The 23349-nt window shown below is 42.6% G+C and overlaps 3 protein-coding genes across 3 annotated transcripts; 1 reads left to right on the plus strand and 2 right to left on the minus strand.

The window, feature by feature from the left end:
* Positions 1–84: 84 nt before the first annotated feature.
* NDUFB5 (NADH:ubiquinone oxidoreductase subunit B5) lies at positions 85–4404 on the minus strand. Its single transcript, XM_082287909.1, has 6 exons — positions 4245–4404; positions 3690–3778; positions 2708–2774; positions 1949–2010; positions 858–964; positions 85–335 (listed from the first exon to the last, which is right to left on the minus strand). Exons 1-6 carry the CDS (start codon positions 4366–4368, stop codon positions 215–217), a joined length of 570 nt encoding a protein of 189 aa, XP_082144035.1. The 5' UTR covers positions 4369–4404; the 3' UTR covers positions 85–214.
* Positions 4405–4694: 290 nt separating this feature from the next.
* Positions 4695–8890, plus strand: MRPL47 (mitochondrial ribosomal protein L47). The gene is made up of 7 exons (XM_082288367.1): positions 4695–4883; positions 5556–5701; positions 6261–6321; positions 7002–7098; positions 7673–7803; positions 8083–8178; positions 8605–8890. The coding sequence occupies exons 1-7, from the start codon at positions 4798–4800 to the stop codon at positions 8720–8722; spliced, it is 735 nt and encodes a 244-aa protein (XP_082144493.1). The 5' UTR covers positions 4695–4797; the 3' UTR covers positions 8723–8890.
* Positions 8891–10152: 1262 nt separating this feature from the next.
* ACTL6A (actin like 6A) lies at positions 10153–19760 on the minus strand. Its single transcript, XM_082288261.1, has 14 exons — positions 19609–19760; positions 18745–18821; positions 18380–18554; positions 17915–18015; positions 16565–16662; positions 15773–15867; positions 15440–15546; positions 15265–15354; positions 15017–15078; positions 14577–14691; positions 14161–14241; positions 13098–13193; positions 11984–12070; positions 10153–11392 (listed from the first exon to the last, which is right to left on the minus strand). The coding sequence occupies exons 1-14, from the start codon at positions 19631–19633 to the stop codon at positions 11312–11314; spliced, it is 1290 nt and encodes a 429-aa protein (XP_082144387.1). The 5' UTR covers positions 19634–19760; the 3' UTR covers positions 10153–11311.
* Positions 19761–23349: the final 3589 nt, after the last annotated feature.

Consider the following 23349-nt stretch of genomic DNA (forward strand, 5'->3'; position numbering starts at 1 on the left):
AAAGGAGTGACTGTTGGCAATTGCATTAAAGAATTTTCACTGATTAACAGCTTTAATAGCTGTATGAGCTTAACTGCCACACAGTTTCTTTTAAGATACTGGAATCAACACATTGTTTATTCATTTCCATCAGCAAACAGCGGGATGTCTGTTCCATAGCTCAGTCACAATTTGTCAGTATGAATTTAAGAGCTTGCACACTGTCCTAAATTGTTTAATTGTCAGGTGAGGACTTCATAGAATTGTCAACAAGATTTTTGTCAGGTGTTTCATAATGATACCAAGGTCCATCTCCCCGGTGTCTCATCAGTCTGCGTGCCTCCACCTCCAGCATCCTAAAAAAAAGGCAATAGACACCCTAAGCATAAAGTTTGTTGATGTTCAGCATCAAGGAATTACTGACAAATCAGTGACTTTAGCATCAATGGTTTATAAATACTGCTGAAACATACATAGTACCAATATATGAAGGGTTCAACTAAGACATGAGCTATTAAATCTTTCTGTTTTGGGGTTTTTTTTCAGCAAGTTGTTCCACAAGGGAGGAATAAACATACTGGCAGCAGTTTTATCACAGCCTAGCTGTGAGCATTAGCAGGGGTAAAAAGAGCTACACCTTTATAAATACCAAGTGTTTTGAAGAGCCCCCGTCCTTGGATTGTTCTGGTAACCTGAATCCTGAGAGGGCAGTGACAGGAGATACCATAACTCCCACTGTGGCAGCAGCCAGTGCAGACAGCACTCAGGGGATACATGAAAGCACTTTATGTCAGCATCCTGCTCAGTATGTCATGCAAAATCAAAGAGTCAGCTACAGTATGGATCAGTATTTTAACCCCCTCAACTACAGAACATACCTCACTTCAGCTTTCCTCGCTTCCACATCAAGCAGAGCCATGTCCTTCTCGTAGCTCTTCTCAGGGGGGTCAAGTATGTAACGAGCTATCCAGCGGCTTATGGGGTGCTGGAAAACATAAAAGCAGAGAATATTTGTGCAATTTCCAAGTAGAAATGTCATCATAACTGAATCATTTTGTATATCCACAGTCCTGAAAAGTTGTCATTGACATCATGAGCACTGCCATTCAAACCATAACAGTAAAGTTACAAACATGCACAACTATATGTGAGATCAGAACCCTAAAAAGTCATATTTCTTTTGCAATTCTTAATGCCAAGATAACCTCCAGATGACTGTTCTGTTACAAAATTAAAATTTAATGGAGGACATAATTTATTTTCTTTCTGTTGAAGTAAAGTTCCTTAAACTGCCATTCTAATGGCAGAAGTGAACTCCAAACCTTACTTACTTCAAAGTTTTGCTGCCACATAGAGGGCATCTCACTAGGAACAAAAGTGTAAATGAGTTGAAATAGTCACAATAATATTGCTGAATTCAATTACTTCCTATCAGAAACAAAACAGTGCTTGCAGCAAGAAGCCAGGGACTAATTTTAAGAAAATACAATTAAATTGAAAGCAGACAACCTTGAGTTTGTGACTATAAAAATCTTCAATTCTAGATACAAAAGTGTGTGTGATATTGGACTTTAAAACAACACTGGCAAACAACACAAAGGAAAGAAATGTCACTTTAAATTCCAATTTCTTACGACACGTTAGAAAAGAAACAAAGACAAAACCTGCATGCCATGAATGCAGAGGACTGTTCTTATTATTCAGTAGTATTATAGAAGAATTCTTGGCATACAGCTTCAGCAGTTTACTGCATACAGAGCATTTGCATCTGCTCGTGTCAATAAACAGATTTCCTACAGCCTTATACATGTTCCATAAAGCTGCAAAAAAGTTTACCAAAATCAGAACTGCATATTTGAGTTTTACTACACTGATAGCCATCATCATACTCCATTCATTTTACTCCCAAAAGTATTATCAAGAGAAGGGCTGTCAATAACATGCCCACCCTTTTGCATGTTACACTTACTTTATAGTATTCCCAGTGCTCTGGAACATAACCTTCAGGAATCTCTGCAAGTTCAGCTTCACCTGACAAGGAAAGGAGGGGAGGATTATTATTTAACTCTATGATTATTTTCCAAAGCTACCTTATATTCTGCCATTCAGATCAGGAAAAGATCATTATTCCACATAGAGAGTACTTAATCCCTCAGTGTGAGCTCCATTTGGAAAAACTGACCTTGCAATTTTTGCAGACACATCACACTGCAAGTATCTAGCTCATAGATTTTAAGTGACACACCAAAAGGGTAAAATTAGCAGCTATACAGAAGAAACAACTTGGATCACGTCCACAGAAATGCCCTTTAAAGTACAGGAGCTGAAAGCATGGATTTTTCCTGATTTCTCTATTAAATTAATTACATATCATTTCAGCAGTACATTTAACACATGTATTGCCAAGCAGAATTTTGGCATCTTTGCTAGATAAAAAGCCAGAATTGCAATCTTGTTACAGCAAGTAACTGAACTTCACTGATGTTTGAAAGGCTGCCAAAAGAGGGAATATATTTTTTTTTTAATGTGAGAAACTTTTTTTAAAAAAGTTACAACTAAAGCAAAAATACTGGGAACATTTTCTATGTACTTCTACAATATCGCTGTATTTGTTAGGCCTACTCCATGGTCTTCCAAAGAGAGAGCCTTAAAAGATTCCTTTTTTTGTATCCAGCATGCTTAATTCCCATTTAATAACTTTTTTGCTTAGCCCTGACAGAGCACTCACCAACGAAGACGTTGATATATGTTAAGAGCACTGCCACTGGTATTCCCGTCAGGAATATATAGAATTTCTGTAGAAGGGATAAAAACAAAAGGTGTAGGAAACTCAGAACCCTGACAAATTTACATGAGGTCTTGTCTGAAAATGGTGGAACAGCCAATAACTCTTAGATTTGCATTCCTAGGTTGGAAAGGGATGTTGTATGTAAACACTGCTGATGGCAATGAGTTATTTAATGAACCACAGCACACAAAGAGCAACGCTGTGTCAGTCCATGAGCCCGTTTGGGTCAGATTCACATCTCCCAGTGAGGTCAGTCTGTGCAGCAGCAAACAGCAACACCTCCCTGAAATCTGCCTCAGCATCTTGGCATGACTGGCTCCAGCACTCAGCTGGAATGAGGCACTGACAGCAAAACAATAATCCAACACCAATGCAACCACTGTGGGCTCTGGTAGCTGTGGAAGGCAGATAAAGGAGTCCTGATCGCATGAAGGGAGTTGTATCAAATTGGCTGTTGCCCCTTATAACAGGATTTATCCAAAACCTGGCTTTGGAAGGGTCAAACTCAGGTCAGGCTTCCTAAATCTCACCTCTGGTGTTAGTGGTTGTAGGTAACTGAAGGTAAGCCCTGTAGAAGAGTAACTGATATGTTTCAAAAAGGAGGATGGAGTAGAAAGCATTTGTGGGTCATGCATATACGAACACAGACATGTAATTTAAGAATGCTACAACAGCAGTAATTTAAGTACCTATCGCAAGCTTTGCTATCTAGCCAGTCTTTTAACTTCATCTAGACCTGATTTTACAGCATATGACCAAGAAAATTTTGAAGAAGACCTGAAATTCTTTTTTATGTGATTAGTGCCAACCACATCTTAGATGCTGTCACATAAACAATAGAGGAAATTGTATTTTAGACACTCTTACACCATTTGCAAGCCATGTGTTATACTGAATGCAATACATTTGATTTTTAACTCACCAACAAGCTCAGAAATCGAGAATCATAAAAACTCGTTGCCTTGATGATAAACATTCTCTTCCCATGGTTGCCGCTGTGTCGTACAGGAACTGAAAATTGAACCAGAGTATTACGGTTTTGTACCCCACTGGTGCTTATGCGAGGACAAGGTCAAACATACGTGGGAAAAGAAAAGAAAAGAAGAGTGTACAACAGCGGCTGAATTTTCTGCAGTTCACCTTAAGTAATTTCGTATTTTGCTAGCATGAACCTATTTTTCTTCTAACTTTAGACATAGAGCTATGACTACCTGTAAGCACCAACACGTGAATCACTGAATGTCACCAAACAGGGCCAAGCAAATTGACAATTAGAATGCCAGGAGGGTGGGCCTCCCGCCCGTATCCAACCATGCTTTACCCAAACCCGGCAGTTTTCACAGGAACGGGGACACAACACTGCACCTGCTCAGCCCCCGGCCCTCCCGCGGCCTCCGGGACGGCATCTTTGCCCCGCTCCACAAGGTCACCTCGCCCCCGCCGCCCCCGCCCCGCCGCTCCCCCGCCGAGGCCGTACCGAAGGTGCCGGGGAGGCGGGGGGCGATCCCGGTGATCCCGGTGATCCCGGTGGTGCCGGCGCCGCCCGCCCTCCGCGCCGCCCAGGCCGCGGCCGCCCTCAGCACCCGGCTCATGGCCGCCATGGCTGGCACTGGCACGGGGCGGGGCCGGCGGCGCCGCTTCCCGCCGCGGGGTGAAGCCGGCGGCCGCCATCTTGGGGAAGGGCAGAGCCTTCCCTGTACGTCCGGCGCGGTGGGAGGGCACGAGGGGTGAGGCCGCGCGGGCGCCATCTTGGGAAAGGGCAGAGCGCTCCCTGTGCTCCCTGTGCCGCGGGAGAGCGCGGGGTGAGGCCGGGCAGGCGCCATCTTGGGAAAGGGCAGAGCGCTCCCTGTGCTCCCTGTGCCGCGGGAGAGCGCGGGGTGAGGCCGGGCAGGCGCCATCTTGGGAAAGGGCAGAGCGCTCCCTGTGCTCCCTGTGCCGCGGGAGAGCGCGGGGTGAGGCCGGGCAGGCGCCATCTTGGGAAAGGGCAGCTCCCGCCCCGTGCCCCCGGTGCTGTGGGAGGGCGCGGGGTGATGGCGGCGGCCGCGGCCATGGCCGCTCTGGGCCGGGGCCTCACGGCCGCGCTCCGACTGCCCCGGGCTCGGCCGGAACTCCCCGGGTACGCACCGCGCCGGGGGGACTCGGGCTCAGGCACGGGGGGGCAGGCGCTGTTCCCAGGAGGAAGGTGCGCCCTTGGCGGGAGGCGGGTGTCCGTGTGTCCCGGTGTCCGTGTGGCCTGGCTCCGCCAGCCAGGGTGGTGCGTGGTCGCAGGCACCGTGTAAGGGCAGCATAATGAGGTTCCCTGTGCCTGTAGAGTCCTGCAGTCACTGTGCCGGTGCTTCCAGCGTGGGTGGGCTTTGTGCTTTCCCGTGTGTCCACAGCTTTTGCCATTGAGGCCACGACGAAGGGCGTGGGTTCTCTCTCTCTGGAGACACCCCTGGATGCGTTCCTATGTCACCTTTTCCTTTGGCAGGGGTTTTGAACTGCATGATCTCCAGAGGTCCTTTGTAATTCTAAAAGCTCTGTGATTCTATGATCTACTCTTGTACAGCGTAGCTCAAATTTATTCCCTAATTTTTAATTGTTCATTATCTCTGAGTATAGAAAACTGACAATTAGATGACGGGGAGGAGAAAACACCGAGGTGACATTTTTGTGGTTAAGCAAACCCCTGCCTTTCCCCCCACACCTGTCCGTAGGACCTGTGCCTTTGTGAATGAAACAAACATTCTCACTTAGCGGAATATTATTTTTCTTATCATACAAAGTTTTCCTTCTAACTTTTATGCAGAATGGTGGTGAATCTGTACCACAAGAACCTACCAAAAATTGTGCCCCTCCATCAGGTGAAGTTCCTGCACACAACTGTGTCTCGGAGGGGTCTGGAGGAGTTTTTTGATGATCCGGGAAACTGGGGTGAAAAAAGTGTAAAGTCTGGTGAGTTATATTTAGCATTTCTGATAGTGACCTTTGAGCTGAAATCTGGGGTTTTTGCATCATAGGGAATATTCACAGCTACATAAAACTTACTTTTCTATGTATATGTACATACATCCACTTGTGCATCTTTATGCCTGTTAATTTTTCCTGTGTGTAGTCAGTGTTTATGAAAGTAAATAGCAATTGTGCAGCAAAATGTTTTGCTGTAAATACTGTGCCTTGCTCTGAAGTGAGTGTGTCACAGAAGAGACGTGCTTTGATGAAATGTAGGTCCTATGGAAGAAAACTAGTCCAGTGTAGAGGTTCATCTTACAGCTTTCCTTATTCCCAGCCTCTTACAAACACAGATAAACACTGTGTGTAGTTGCCTTTTTGCATTGTGTTTTAAAAGCAAAGCTGAATATCCTCAAGGATGGCTGTCCAAGCAGTAGTATTTTTTTAAAAAGTGGTCTTTGTTCTGTTGTGTCAGCTGAGCCTAATAGAAGCACTTTTTTTATTTTCCAGAATAAGAGAACTTTGTTCCATTAAATTAATGGTGGTTTTTTATCTTTTACAGGGGATTCATGGAATATAAAGCAGCTAAGGGGCAAGAGTAGTGAAGACCTGCACAAACTTTGGTAAGTAGGTTTTAGTGAAGAAGCTTCTTTTCTTTCTGAGCAGCTCTGCTTTTTTTAATGAAGTGTGGCTGGTGAACTTATCCAGTAACTTTAGTCTGCCATAGAGCTCTGCAGGCTCCAGCCAGCTTTGGGCCTGGATCAGCCCCGGTTCTGGCCCTGCTCAGAACACAGAAGCTGCACTGCAGGTGGCTGTGGGACAGCTGTGTCTAGTTCAGAGGGCTCAGGTTGGGTACAAACCCTCTGGGGATCATTTGAATTGGACAGACTTGGTTGTCAGTGCCTTCTGGTGGACTGGGCACTTCGTTTCATCAGGGTGCTCAGGCTGGCATTTATTCTGATTTAGGAAGTTTCTGAAGCTGGAGGTTGCATTGCCACTTCAGGGCTGTGCCAGGGCTGAACTTAATCATGACTGTGAACAGCTTTTTCCTTGCTTTGACTTGTCCTTTTCCTGTGTACATGTAAGAAAAATCTGGCTCTGTCCAGGTAGTAGAAGACAACTTAGTGTTAAACTCTTCCCTCCCAAGCCTTCTTTATTCCAGACTAAGTAAACCTGTCTCCCTCATTCTCTTCTTTTGTTTATGTGAAGCCAGCAGGCACAGGATATGGGATTACAGATAGTAAGTGAATAACTGCTTAGCTATCCAGGAGTTATTTTTGTATTACTGTGCCTTCTGCTCTAGGTATGTCCTGCTGAAAGAAAAGAACATGCTCTTAACTTTAGAGCAAGAATCCAAACGACAGCGCAAGCCTATGCCCGGTCCAGAACGATTAGAAAAGGTAACTTGTTCACACTACATAAAAAATATAACAAGTAGAATTGCTGAAAGATCAAGTGTTTGTAAACTTGTTAAAGACCATTTTTTTAAAATTATTTCCCTGATTTTAGTGTATACACTAACTGCTCAAGTCATAGTTTGGTCAAGGCAGCTTTCTCATTGTCCAGTGGGTGTTACTGGGGCTGCGACCAGACTCCAGTGAAAACTAAAATAACCCAACAGCCACTACAAACTATAAGCAAATCTTTTGTTTGCTTCTCCTGCTTCCTTCCGACCCCTGCCTCGGAGCTTCCTATACTTCTGCATCAGCATTGGATCTGGCTTTATGCATTACCCAGCTGGTCTTTAGTCAAGTATCAGACTGCCAGTTATTTCATATCTGTCGTGCTCTCAAGTTAGGTTTTTGAAGCACCCATTCCTTACTGTTATAGTACACAGGGCCTGCTGAGAGAGAAGTCGTGATCAAACTCCAGCATGTTTTACCATTGTTCTCCCTTTAAATTTTGTCTTGAGCTTTTTTAAATTGCCAGCATTGTTTTTTGTTGGTGCATCCTGAAACTATTTACCATTTCCAGGTAGAAACGTCTATGAAAAATATAGACTTGGTTGTCAGAGAAAGAGAAATTGCTCTGAGGCTTTTACAAACGGGCCATGAAAAGCCAGTCCCTGGCGAGTGGAGACACGACTTCTTGGGACGCACCTTCTGGTATGGAAAGCCTTTTTTCTTAACGTGTGAATTTTTCTTGTGGTGTGTCTCTCTCCCCAGAACGTCCTTATCAAATGAAGGAAAGATGCATATACTGTATAAAACACAGGAGATGCAGTTACAAACCAGGCCAGCAAGAGCTGGAAATAAATACCCACATACTAATTCTGCAATCTCCCAGACCACTTCATCACTGTACTGAAACTAGAAGAAACTGGTAAAATCCCAGAATGAAAACAGTGTATACATTCTGTAATCATTTTTATCTGTCTCCAACAGGTACAGTTACAAGGAATGGCCAATACCGTGGCACTTGAACAAAAAACACAAAAAGAAGAGATTCTATTACTTACCTCATGTGAATCACTTCATCAGGTAAAAAGATTTTTTTCACATTGAAAGTTACCTTCTTCTGTTCCTGTCCTTATTCCACTTTAAAAGGAAAAAATAGTAATCCTTTGGCTTTCAGCTACTAGACTGAAAATTAGGCTTTTTAAAATTACAGCTTGCTCTGTTTCTTTTTTCTGTTCCCACCTCAGTTACCACGAGACATGGTTATGCAGTTGCACTGTAGAAGTAACTTCAAATGCAGACTACCAAAAATCCTCCCAGGGGCTGAACTTCTGTAGAATTCAGAAGCAGAGTAAAAATATTACTTTGCAGGCTTTTTTACTTATCAAAAGCAAATGAATACTGAAGTTGTTCATCACTGAGAGCCTCTATCTGTTGGGGGGGGGGGGGGGCTCATTAAGGTGGTCACAAGCTGGCTTGAAATTAACCACACCAACTTCTCTGTTTCAGACTCAGACTTGAAAAAGCCTTACGGAAAAGGGCAAGGCAGCAAAACCTGGAGAGGACGAGGCAGAAGGTCTTGGAAAGGAAGTTCCCTGACCTTGCTGTGAAATCCCAGAGCCAGTAACATGCTGGAAGAGCACTGCAAGCAATCGGTCGAGTGTCTGTGGAACATGAATCATGTTCTGGAACCACAAATGACTCCACTGAGCATTCCAGACAGCCTCCATCTTTTTTTTTTGTTTTAATACCACATTTGACTTTAATTAAACTTGTGATCTGGGAGTAAAAAGCAGCTTTGGTGTAATTTCTCACATTTCCAGAAACAAATGTTGTGTTATCCAGCTGTTACAAGAGTGAGACCTACATCAGGAACAGTGAAGAGCAGCCATGGAGTGCCAGCTGACAGTAAGAAGTGTAGGGGTAATATTTACCTGGTTTGGTTTAACAAATGTACATTAAAACCAGACCGAAACATGAAAGCATCTGAAGCTCACATACAAGCCTTTTCCCTGACCCTATTTTTCTGATATATTTTTCTGAGTATTTTCCCTGAGTTACAGGTAAGCTACCCAAGGTGTATTTGGTTTCTGCATAAAGGCACTGGTAAATGGGCTCTTCTGTCTGCTATGAGAAATTTTTTCCCCTGCTTTAAAAGTCTGGCTTCTTAGAAAGTATGAAATACTCAGCATGGGAACTTCTAACTATACAGTTGTCCTACCTAGACTTCTTTTCTTTGTTTTCAATTCAAACACTTGTGCAATGGGTTTTTTTGCAGAGTGAAAAATGTTTGAAGGAAGACTGCAATAGTCATCTATGAAATTAAAGTAGGTACTGCTGCTGCTCTCAGGTCATAGAAACACCTTCACCTTTCACTTCTGAAAGCTTTTAACCTCCGTATGAGGTGGTCTAGAAATCTAGACTAAAGTCACACCAGTCTTTCAGGAAGCAAATGTGCTCAGCAGTATAATCTGGTAAAACACTGCAAGGGAACCAGTAATGTTTCCTGTGAGTATCTGTCTCCATAATTTTGACCTTCACTTACTCCTCTGCATGACACAAAATTCCCCCTATTTAAACTCAGAATCTTTATAGTGGTAAGAAAACCTCCAGAAGTGTTTTGCTCTCCGTATGCTGCTGGAATATTAACAGGTATTACAACTGCACTGCAATTATTTTAAGATAGAAGATAAAAGCTGGTTTGGCATATTGAAATCTAAGCACACCACTGAGGAAAAGCTTAATTAAAAACACCACGCACTGCAGGGGGCTGAGGTGCCAGTTCAGTTGATGTTCCATGTTCCACTTGAATGCAAACTGGACTGAGTCTTTTTCTTCCACAATGGCAAGAGCTGGTGACTTGGATCACTTGGTGCAACTCTGCAGTTTGCCTCATTTTGCAAGAGAAATACAGTTTGTCAATAGCTTTGAAAATCTGGATCAAGCAACTTTGTCTCAAGAGTAACTCATGAGTCTCATGATAAGACAAAAGCAGACTGGTTTGATAAATTACTTTATTATTTGGAGGTAATGTGAAACTTTTCAAATAGAGGCCTCATAATTATTTACCCACAAGAGCTTTTAGGATACAAAAATGTAGCAGTACTGTTTATTTTTTTTAGATCAGTTAAATGCTATTTGGTTTTCCACAGCTTTTGAGATAAGGAGCAAAACTTCATTGTGTCCCAAAACAGACCATCACACCACTGTAATTTAAAGTAAGCTTAAAAGCAACATCAAGCTGCGTCTTGACAGCCAATTCCTGCTGAAAAAAAAAGTCATCCCCGTTCCTGTGACCCTGAGTGCACCTTCCCCCTGCAAACACAGGCACTTACAGACCCTGCTGGGAGGCACAGAGGGAGCCACACCAGCCATGGGCACACAGCAGCTGCTCCTCAGCTACAGCTCCCTGCAGCAGGGTCAAGCCACACACTGAAAGCTTCTGACTGCTCCCAGTCTTGGAGAGGCAATTCTTTGTCTCAATTCCGCTGTCTTGAACAAGTTTTGCTTCTCACCTACATCACAAAGGCATTAAATACATTCTTAGACATCAGGTGGAAAGCATTGCTTGCGTACTGAAATGAAACTGCTCCGTAACAAAAAATTAGCAAACCAGTGCTTAATATAACATTCACTCCATGGAATGTAACACTTCTGTGAGACAGTAAAAGTTTACACTAAAATAGATCAATGAATACAAACTTTCAACTTTTAAAACAGCAGAGTAACTTTCTCTGCAAGTACTCACAAGGTTGCTCAAATATAAAAGACCAAATTTTATTTTTTAAGAGAAAAATAAGAGCAATTTAAGGCCAAAGTACCAGCAAGGAAGACTAGTATGTGAAAGCAGACAAGAAATTAGACAAGAAATATTTAATAAATAAGCACAGGCATTTGCGAGGTTATGCCTCTATCTATTAGCTAACCTGTAAAGCTGTTCCCAGGAAAAGATACTAGAGAAAATAGACATTTATACAAAATCATAAAAAGCTTGTTACATGAATTATTGCTTTACAAGGGACGTAAACATCCTTTTTCTATTATAGTACCAATTAGGTCTCTCAAAATTTCTAAGGTTTGTTAAAATGGAACTTGAATTATGAAAAAAACCCAATATAAACTTTCTACAAAAAACAGTCCATCCCATTCCTGAGTATGCTAAAGCTATAAAACAGAAGGAGCACCGAGCAGGCAGCAGTTTTCACAGTAAAGAGGTCTAAGGACATTTTCTTTCTACACACTGTTTTCCTCCTTCTTCATATTCTTGTTTAGAAATCCACATCTGTTGGAAAGTACCCTACAAAAATAAAGAAACAAAACCAACACAAAATAAATAAATATCAGAACACAAAGGAAGGTTAATTGAAACATGATTAGCTTTTCCTAGGAGGGAAAACAAGCAAGTCCTTGCACTATATGAGGTAATAGGACTTGACCTGCTTAACTATCTCTTCCTTGACTTTTATTGCTAAGGGATTAAACTCAAGACAGGAAGTGCAGCACCAAATGCTTATTTCAGTCTCCCTTTCCCATGATGATCAATTAACCCCCACAAACCATTTCAGCACTCAGAAACTTGTAGACCTACACACAGGAATATGATGCAGAAACAGGTTTGCTACTTTCATGGTCTACTAGATACAGTCTAGAGAAAGTGCATGTATTTCAAGATTGCATCTTGCCATTAAAAATGGGAGAACACGGAAGGATATGTTGTCACTGGAAATGCTCATACCTCTTTTTAAAACAGATTCTCTTCACCTTACCATGAGGATAGCCAAGATGATGATTACATAGCACAAACTCTGCAATGCACACTTCTGGGCAATCAGATGTCTGGGTGACAGTGCTGTTCAGCACAGCAACAAAGTAACACAGGTCTACTAACCAAAGAAGCCAAAATGGAGCCCCCAATCCACGAGCTGAACCTCCGCTCCACAGTCGTGTTGTTCGCTATCAACTTCAGGCGCATGCTCTGCACAGAAAAGGAGCCAAAACCAAACGTCAAACTGGAAGCTGGTGACCTTTAGGGACAAGCAGCAGAAGGAACCTGGTGTCTATACCAGCATGCAACTTAAAAAGGTCCATTTTAGTACATCTGCAATACTGCTCATCTGCCCTCTATTTAGAACTCAAAATCAGCCACAGTGGAACAGGAAATGTGGCTTTTACCTTGTCTCCCAACAGCAAATGGTTAAGGCAAGGAATGGGGCAGGTGGAGAGCAATATCACAGTGTATACTGTCATCTCCAACACTGCACTGGGACTAAAATGACTAATGTTGCTAGACCTAACTTTTATCTAGCCTTTTTTGGACCCATTCATTCCTTTTGCTTTCAAAATGCCTTGTAGCAATAAAATCTTTGCATTTCAATGGGTTCCTCCTCAGCTATTATAAGCAGTGAATGAATACATTTCTCAGTTTCTCCTAACATTCATCATTTCAGAGTTGTCACAAGCAGAACATTTTTGCTTGAATACTAAAGTTCAAGAAATATCGTAATTATATCTACTCTCAGATGCAAGGTATCAATACTTTCTTTGACATCAAGTGATTAAAAAAAATGTAAATATGTTACTCATAGACAAAACCTAGTGATTTAAGTTGTCTGCCATATCAAGGAAAAACAATTGCCACCATGACGTGACCTCAGGCAGAATGACTGAATGTGCCTCAAGTTAGTCAGCAACACTTCAGAAGAGAGACCATCAAAGGAAATACTGGCTGTTGCTTGAGGAGAATTACAGAACTTAGGATCACAATATGAAAGCAAGAGTGAAGCAGTAAAATATTCATTCCAAGGTATATTGGAATTTATTCTGTCTAAAAACTCTTCAAGAATTCTTTCTTTTCTTTAGAGAGGGAGGTTTCTTAACCCTGAAGAAACCTGTTCAGCTGTCAGGTTCCTAAGAAAGTCAAAGCAATGATATCCTTGAGTACTTATGTGGCAGAAAAGTGAAAGGGTAAATACTCAATGCAGTAATGGAAAGAGTTGTTTTACCGGTGGGGTTTTCTGAGACAGCTCCCTGTTCAATCTGTCTGTGAAACTCTGTATTAGAGTGTTTCCTCCTGCTACAATCACGCTGCCATAGAGACCCTAAAGAGAAAAAAACAACCTAGAGCATTAAGTCTGAAATCATTCTGAAAACAGCTCTTTCTCACAACAGAGAGGGGTGGCACAAGGATGTATAGTCAACAGCAATAGCACATCTCTTGATGCCAACAGTATTACCTCTCCCAATTCAGTTAAATATTTAATCACTTAAAAATATTGCAAGGCAGTGTAATATTTAACTATAAAAGGAAGACAGAAGCCATATGATTAATGATTCTAAATTATTTCACAGAACGATTTCTACTATGAAGAACCCTCAACCTACACATCTCCCCTGTATCCAAATTGTTGGGCTTTTTTACAACTGAATGCAACCCCAAAAGAAAACCCTGCAGCAGTTTTCTATCACGCTACTGCTGCAGTTGGTGAACACACACCACAGCCCAGCCCACTAAGCCCTCCCACACACTGGTTAACAGAAAAAAGATTTTTGAAAAAACTCCCATGCAGTCTGTATAAAATTGACACCTGAGAAAGATAGAATACTATTTTTAAAAATAAAGTTTTCCTTTAAAGCTTCTTCTCCTCTTTCTACTCTATAAATTTGTCGTGGTTTAGCATAGTTTGGGTTTTTAGTTAAAGAGGGCTCCATCATGTACATTCCATGTATGTTCTAAACATAGAAGATATTCAAAGTTACAAACATAAATGCTTATCTGAAGCCAGTCCAAGCCAAATTATGCAGTGCCAGCCACAAAATCTGTACATCAGATCTTTAAATATGGGTAGAAACACTCAGTAAAAGATCCTGATTTAGCATTTTGGAAGACAAAACACTAATGGTACATATCCCTATATACAAACACTTAATACTTACAGAATTATTCTAATGTATTTACCATTATCCTAGAAAATCCACATCTTCACTGTTGCTGTTCTAGTCCCAAAAACATGTATCAGCACAAAAATATCTATGCTTTAAAACACTGCCTGGCTGACTAACACTTACCGGCCTGATGTCTATATCACACATTCCAACGCTTGTTGTGACAACGTGGCTCACACCCAACATCGTGTTACCAGATAAACCCTGCAGGGAAAATTAGGAACCTACACATCATTGCTTCAAAAGAGCAAGGCATAGAAAAGCTCTGAATGAGCTGAATTTACAAATATTCTGAAGAAGGAGCTAAGCATTTTGTTAGGAAAAAAACCCCCCTCCTATTTTCCCAATCACCACCCATTTTGAACATTTCATCGTTCCCTTGCCCAGCCATAATTCAAGACAGGTAAATTCTACCCCCAGGAGAACCCCACAGTGCAAATGCATCCAAATCATGAAACTAAAAATATTATACAAAAGGAAGCCAAGTGATAACCTAGTCATGTAAAGCCTTCCAATCACAGCTATCACAGTGGTTTTACCTTTACATTGGAAGGGTCAAACAATCCCTCAGGAATTTTCAGACGCTCAGCACCGAAGTCACAGTTGTAGCCATTGGGAAACTCGTAATGAACTGTTGGCATCTGTGCTGCTACCCTGGAGCATCAGGCAGAAAGCAACACATTAAAGTGCTTTCTAAACAGGGTGTCAAGTTATCTAAGCAGTGTTATAAACTACAGTGCCAATGGGAATATTGTGATTGATAAGATTTACAAGTTCAAATAAAATTTATTATGATCCCATCTTGGAGTCTTAAACAAAAAACTATATCCTGGATATATGCAGTATTCCTACTTTCATAAATAAACAGTGTTTAGATAAAACCTCTTTCCATAACAAAACCAGCCAAGAGCAGTGAACAGGCTGAGCTCCCCATGCACAACTGGTAACTGATTTTACAAGAAAGAAGAAAGTAACATACTGTTCATCATAGGTTGAATCTGATACTTGGAGGACGGAAGCCTGGAAGTCCTGAATGACACACTGTGGAGTTAAAATTAACATGAATTTATATGAATTTTAGTCCTCAATTATATAAAATTTATAGAATTAGTACTAACTTTTTAAAGATTTTCTAGTTCTTCAAGAGAAAACGCTGATATACTTGCAAACAAAACTTACTTATGGAACACTCAGGGGAGGTGAAAGAGGGAAGAATGACCTACTTACATTACACATGTAATTGTGCCAAGACCTGGTGACCTGGGGCAACTTCTCTTTTCTCTTCCAATTTGCTGGTGACCCCTCACGAACTGCCTCCTGAGATTGTAGGGTACACAATCACCAGGTAAACATTTAAGCCTCTCCCCAAGAAAACATTTACTAAATAAAGTTACTTTCCCACCTTTGAAGCAATCATATATGGAGGAATTATCTCTATGTTCATTTCCTGAAACAATTCCCGGCACTGCATAGTGATAAAATCTCCTGCAAGTGGTGATTTTACAATACCTAGAAGGCAAAGAGGGCATCCAAAATAAAAAACCGAAACAACTCACCTGGAAAGTATCCAAATCATGAACAGACTCTCCCAACTATTTGTCAGTGAACTCGATTAGGGTTTTTTTTCCTTTTAAATGGGACACACAGATGTAAAAACAGTAATGAAAGTGTACAAGCAGAAATCAAGCTAACGCAGCCTTGATATTCCAATATAGTTATCCATGAAAGTTTATACCTTGCTGAAGCACATATCCATCATGCACTGGAATAGCAGTGGTGTGTGTTGCCCCACTATCCAAGATGAGACCTGTAGATCTCCCATTAGCAAAACTAGTCAAAATGATTAAGGAAAATATTGTAATTTCCACTCAGAAAAAAATGTTACAATTAAAACCTAACTAGGGATGAGGACCCCAACACATTATTCCTTGGCTCTAAGAAAGGATTTGTCATTTTCCACTATGTACCATCTTTCTGTGAAGTGCACAACCTCATGGAGAGAGCAGCATTTAACTTCCATCTGTGAACTAACTCAAGCTTTGGAATGTGAAAATTCACATCACTACTATGCAGCAAGCTCTAAGTATATCCAACTCATTTAGACTCTGAAGCTGAAAACATGTTATTATTAGTTTAAAATAATAACAAATATTCTTCTTAAGGCTATGAAAACTTCAAGCTCTAATTACTGTATTTAGTAGTGTGGACACCACCATTTTAGGTCTGTAATATTCTAATCCATAGTATCCAATGAAAAAAAATAGTAATAATAATAATAAAAGAGTAATAATAATATAAAAAGACTTGGGCCCCAAGGACAGTCAGATTGGGAGAACTTCAAAATTGAGCTCTAATGTCTTAAAGTTCAGAAGCTGAATTTGTTGACTTCCTCCCTGGATGTTTATGGAAGAAGGCAATTTGAAGAAAGTTGACATGCCGTTATACTCGGAATTGCCTGGAGAAAGTTTACCATCATTTCCTGGGGGGAGGAAAATAAAACCATGCAGTGTAACATTTCGAAGGATACGCTGTCAGAACAGCAGTTTTACACAAGAAAAAAGCCGGGATGTTGTAGTGTTCAAACATCAATTCCGTCAGTTTTTCACGCTTTGCTCTGGTATTCCACTAAAAAATAATAAATCCAAACCACAAGTAAGTGACCAAAAGGAAGCTCTGTTTGCACACTAATAGATTGCTAACACACAATAAAGAAGTGATTGGAAAAATTGCAGTCACAGTTTCCAATCATACCAAAATTCCACAGAGACAGCTTTCTAGTAATTTACTTCTTTAGAACACTTTTTATTCCATTTATACGACAATACATCAATGCTTATTGATCACACAAAAGTGCTGCACACCTTTCCTGTTACAATAGATTTCTTTACACTTCTACAGCTCTTCCAGTGTCGGGTTCCCAAAGAACTCTCTAAAGCAAGCACCCTGCCTTTTACAAGGGGGAAGATACATGAAGGAACTTGCCCAGTGGGAAGAAAAATAAATCCAGACTTTCCAGTTTCCAAAGCATCTTTCTACAGTGCTACTGTAGCTGTGATTAAGCCAGGATATATCTGAAATATCCAACACATTACTGAAAATGTGAAGATTTTTCCAAGCCAATACAATAAAGTAAGATGAGGTTTGTAAGGAGAATGTCAATGGGAATGTCTCTATTCAGACACCCACTGAGCCATCAAACATGAAACAGCCATTGCAAATTCATCCACACTCCACAAGCTGTGATTCAACACAAGGGAATAATGAAATTCAAGAAAATCCTTTTCATAAGATTTTATTAAGGAAAGGCATCACTTGTGTATGGCATGTCTACCTTTTCTACTCTGACTTCAAGATCTGCCCTTCAAATGATGAGCATTATTAAATGACAGACACCTTGTCCAGATTTTCCCATAAATTTGTATTTATCCACCTTAGCTGCCTTACAGGACCACTTACAGAAACAAAGACAGAAAAATTAAAACTTCTCCATTATAAATATTATTCTGTGTCACGTTATATTAGTTGTAAGGCTGAAGGAAGCACGATTTTTTGATGGCATTTTATTAAGTGTAACTTAATATATAAGGCATCCAACCATCTTTTTCTTTTTATTCTAGGAAGTAAAATTTCTTTTTTTAACTTTTGTCTTTTTTTCAGTAAGTGAAAAACAATAGCATATTGTAAATACTTTCTGATACAACTCATACCAACTACTTCAAATTGAGGTTTTTTAGACATTTTCCAGAACCTGGCCAAGTATTTTGAACTTGTCACTTCTGTAGCTAAGTTTTAACACTTGTCACCTACAAGCCATTGTCAGACTTATCCAGGACCAATGTTTGCAGACTTATCAAAATGCACAGCTGCTTTTACTCACTGGTGCTTCAGACATAAGGACAGGATGCAAACTTGCTTCAGATTTAATATGCATCTTGTAAGTGTGATCCAAAATTGCCTGGAAACTATCCCAGTCTTCAACTGTAACAACATTGACACAAAGAAATTAGTTACATCTAAGTTTTGTTTCATTTCATAACCACATAAAGGCTTTCCAATTTATTTTTTTGCACAGAGCTCTTCAGTCAAACGCTGTCCTCAGCAGACATACACTTCCTCTAACAGCTCTGCAGAATCCTCTTCCTCCACAACTACCATGACTTCAAGAATTACACTGCAAGTCCACTAACAGTGAAAACCAACCATATTTCCATGCAATTTATAAACTAGTAATCTGTTCTTACAGCCTCTGTTGCTGTACATAGCATCTGTCAACATGACTATGACTTCCTGCAGCCTGGCAATGCTATTTTAAAGCTAGGTAGAAAAAGACAAAGCACCATACTCATTCCATTTTTTAAAGGTGAAATGGCTTCCATATTCTCTCTTGGAACTCTCAGGGCATTGGTGTCTATGTAGTAAGTCGGGCCCCCTTGTTTGCCCTTGTCACCATCTATCTCCATCAGAGTGCTGCCATTGTCCCTTTCTAGCACCACACCAATGGCTGTTGGAAAATCAACCTGCAAGGCAAGAGGCAAGCAGTATATGAGGATTAATAATGTTTGGGAAGTTGGTGTTTTTCTCATAAATTCAGAGGCTTCTTTGTACAATACAGACAGAACCAACCCCAATGTATTAGGAAGGGTTGTAACTTTCAAAGACTTAGGGCATAAATTCATGGTGAATTTCCATGGAGGCACAGATTCTCACCTTTGGGCAGTCCTCGCCTGCATAGCCTGCTCTCACTGTGTACGAGCCAATGTCAAAAACCAGAGCCCCAACTTCATCTGAAAAGATTGTTAATCAATATAAATGGTTATTACACTCTTCTGCAATCCTGACTTTTCCCTGCCCACTGCCTGCTTTACAGGCAAAGGAAGAAAAGCAAACCAAGGGATCTTTTACAAGGCAAGGAGAAACTTCTCTATTCAGAACTCCAGCTACCAGAGGGTTATAGGAAAACTGCAGACAGACTTTAACCGGGGCACTGCAATCCCTCCGTTTGGAGTAAGAAGGAGAATTTTAGCAGTAGAGAAAAAACGTAGTTGCAGCTAAGCGGATCGCAAGAGAAAGCTTTCAAAAAGTTCTAATTTAATAGTCACACGAAGCCAGGCGAGCCCATAGCCCCCGGGAGGGATGAGGATAAGCAAGGTGAGACTGAAAACAGCGACCGTGTGAGGGAAGGGGCCGGAGTACGAAACGCCCATCCCTGCGGGCCCGATCCCCGCGGATCTCTGCACATCCTAAAGAGAACCTGTCCGACACGAACGGTGGTCACGGGGTTGTGCAGAGGGGCTCGAGGGAACCACACCCGGCTCCCGAAGTGCGGGGACCTTCTCCGTACTCCGGTACTGCTGATCCTGCCCAAGGCCGCGGTGCGACCGGTCCCCGGAGGAGGCACCTCGGGGCCGCGAAGGACATAAACAAGGCCCGCTGCCGCCTCCTCCTCCTCACGCGTGGGACACGGAGGGGCCGCGGCAGCGCCGGGCCGGGCTGAGGGAGGCGGGAAGCGCCCGCCGGGGCTGCACGCGCCGCCTCGCGGGGCGGGGGAGGGGAGGGCGGCGCCGGACTCACCTCCCCCGTACACGCCGCCGCTCATGGCTGCCGCTAGGCCCGGCCCCACCGTCCGCCGTGCCCGCACCGCGCCGCCCGGCCCCGCTCCCCGCCGGCTCCGGTGTCCGCGGGCCCCACGCTCCCCGCCCGCTCCTCTCCCCGCCGACCCGGCAACAAAAGCGCCCCGGCCACGCTCCCCGCCCGCGGCGCGGCCCGACCCGCAGCGCCGCCGCCCGCCCGCCAATGGCAGCGCCGCGCGGGCAGAACCGGCCAATCGCGGCCGGCGGGAGGCGGGGCCTTGCCGCGGGCAGCCAATCCTGAGGCGGGACGCGGAGGGCGGGCAGTCGAGGGAGCGCAGGGTGGGGGGGCGGTGTGAGGGGAGCGGCGGCGGGAGGGGACGGGACGGGACGGGACGGGACGGGACGGGACGGGACGTGAGGTGAGGTGAGAGGCGCGGGGCAGGTGCGGTGGGCACCGTGAGAGGAATCACAGAATGGGCTAGATTGGAAGGGACCACAGTGGATCATCTGGTTCTACTTCCCAGCTCCAGCAGGGCCGTCCCAGAGCACGTGGCACAGGACTGCGTCCCCACGGTTCTGGGGTATCTCCAGTAAGGGCGACTCCACATCTTGTCTGGGCAATCTGTTCCAGTGCGCGATCACTGCGCAGGAAAGTTCTTTCTCACGTTCAGGTGGAACTTCTTGTGCATCAGTTCTTGCCTGTTGCCTCTTGTTCTGTTGCTGGGCACCACCGAGAAGGGCCTCTGACACCTCCCTGCAGACATGTGTACACATTACCGAGGTCACCTATTCCCGAGGCTGAACAAGCTCTGCTCCTTCAGCCTTTCCTCATGAAATGCTCCAGTCCCTTAATCATTCTCGTTGCCCTCCGCTGGACCGGTTGCAGGAGCTCCATGTCCTCTTGTAGTGAGGAGCCCAGAAGTGGACGCAGGGAAGGCTGCTGGGTTTGCTGGAGCGGGGAGAGGCGGCTTGTGAATCCTGAGGGCTCGCAGGGTGAACTTGCTGCCACATGCGGACTGGGATGACTCCAGAGCATCGGGTCTGTGGAAGGGAGCTGCTGCAACCGGGCCCTCCCCGAGTCCTTCCAGAGAGGAGGCTGTAACCAGGTGGGGTCAGGCTCTGCTCCCGGGCAACCAGCGACTGGACAAGAGGATATAGTCTCAAACTGCCAGGCAGAGGTTGGACTCGATGATCTCAGAGATCTTTGCCAACCTAACTGATTCTGTGATTCCCCTGCTGCTGCCACTGTTCTGTTGGACTCTACCACTGAGAATAAAAAGCTTTTGAAGCCTATCTTGATATTCCTGCCTCGTGTTGCTCCTTTCTTGCTTGGGGCAGAGCCCTTGGTCGCCGAGGCTGGTGTGTCTGCAGAGCTGGGCAGTTCAGCTGCCAGTTTTACAGCTGAACTTGTAGTTAGGATTTCACATCACCTTGTTTGGTGTTGGAGTGCTCAGCCAAACCTGGTGTTCAGCCAGAACAGCCAGAGATGGGTACCTATAAAGCTGTAGGAATTAAAGAAAACAAAAGACCTCAGGCAGTAACCAGTAGTTAGCATTAGAGAAGACTAAAATTTTAACTGGAGAACAGGGGAATTGGCTTAAAGGGCAAGTGTTCCTGGGGTGGACCTTTTTTAATTTTTATATGAGGTGGGGTTTTTTGGAGGGAATGGAAAGCTGTGTGAGCTTTTAAAGTTTACGTAAGATATGTAGCTTATTTTTGTAATACTGCAGCAAGGATCTTCAACTGATTAGATTTAGCATGCTTAATAGAATATTTTATTTATTACATTTACATTTGACTGTGAAGTTTTGGATAGCGTAATGAGCAATCTTAGTAGCACCTAATTATAGGACTATAAATTATAAAAAGAAGTATTTCTTGTATTTTCACCATAAAACAAAAACTACCGGTGTGAGCTCACTTTGTCTTATTTGTATAGGGAGTCCAGAACCTCCTACAGAACTTTGAGGTTTTTTCCTAAGTTGTGACTTAAGCTTCTGTTATACCTCCCTACTTACACTGAATTTTATCAGGGATGTAAAAAGAGAGATAAAACTGACATTTGGTGTACCCAGTAGTTTTGTTCTGGAAGCTGAATAAATAAGCTTTGTAAAGCTGTTGAGAATAGAATTAATCACTACAAATCCCAGGAAACTTTACGCTGGTGAAGGGGAAAAGCACCTTAGATTGTGTGTTTGTACTGCCGCTCCCAAGATGCTGCAGTTAACATTGGGCTGGTGAACAGCAATCCCCCTTTTAGGGGGAGAGTGTCAAAACATAGGAAAAGTAGTAAAATCCAGCAGTTCCAAGGGACAACCAGTTGAGTGGGGTTTTTTAAGCGCAATTATGACAGTACAAGGAGGTGATTTGATTTACTAACTCTCAAGGGCAAAGAACTTAATTTGACACACAATCTGAGTCTCTGTTTCTTTAAGGAGCAAACTTCATAATTTTATCATGCAATTAAGAAATTCTTTTTATGAGTTATAGTACAATACAACTACAACATATAGATGCTAGCATTAGAAAGATAAATCCTGCTGTTTCATTAACAATACATCATAAAGTCAGTGCACCTTCATTTTGTGTTATGAAATATTTTCAAGTCAGTATGTTATCCTGATTTCCAGTATGTGGCACTAATACTCAAGGCAGAGTTCTTTGAGGAGGAGGAATTGATTGCAGATGGCAAAAGCGGTTCAGAAAATTTGGAATTACCATGCCAGAGGTTCTTCATTTATCTCCTTCTTGTACTTTATTTTGCAGTGATGATTTGTTGTATTCGTGTGATAAGTGACACTTTAAGCCGGATCCTGCTCTCTGCAAAACAGCTGCTTTTGGCTGATCTGTAAGACAGAAACCAACACAGCATTCTGCTGCTTTGTTTTCTTCAATATTTCTTCAACACAGCAACATGCCCTGGAAATCACGTTGGTATCTAGAAGCCTCAGGATTTGATAACCATCCGGAAACAAAGCCAAATCCATGCAATTCACAAGAAACTTGGAGTATAAGGGGAAGGAAATATAGACTGACAACTCTCTAGGTCCTACTTTTGTCTTCCTTGTACTGTTCCTCGTGTTTATATCAGTGGAAAGTGTGCAGAGCATCACTGCTGTGGTTTGACAAGGTTTTGCAGTGACTTTGCTTTGGAGCAGGTGGATGACCCTACACTGTTTGATGCACAAGAGGAAAGGACTCGAGGCATCTGTTTTCAGCAGAGTTCAGCCTGACTTAAGGATTTGCAAATTTCAGATTATTTCAGTGAACTGCACATCATCCTATGTTTGCATAAGAGCAGGTGAAATCTATAATCTTGCTACCACTTTCCATAATGAACCCAAACATTTGGGGTTTTTTTAATAACATTTGCTTCGTTTCATCAGAAGCAAGAATTATAAAATCAAAGTAGATAGAAACAGTTAATGTATTTTATCTAGGTTTCCATATTGGTACCAGTGGCTGTAATATCTTGGCAGGAGTTGTGATGCAGGTGTAACACAAACCATGTGCTTTTCATGGGAATATCACATACTGATTTACTGCGTGTGACATTGCATATAGTAACTCTAGAGGCAAACACTGGCATAAATTGTCCACAGGAATAAAGAGAAGAATCATTTAAAAGTGAGGCATGAACCAAGACATCAAATGATGATGCTTACTCATAAGCAAAAATTAATTCCATCAGTGATAATCTGGAGAAACGGAAGTTTCCTAATTATTGCTTTGAGATTTTTAA

This window comes from Coloeus monedula, assembly GCF_965178545.1.
Source record: "Coloeus monedula genome assembly, chromosome: 10".
Lineage (NCBI taxonomy): Eukaryota > Metazoa > Chordata > Aves > Passeriformes > Corvidae > Coloeus > Coloeus monedula.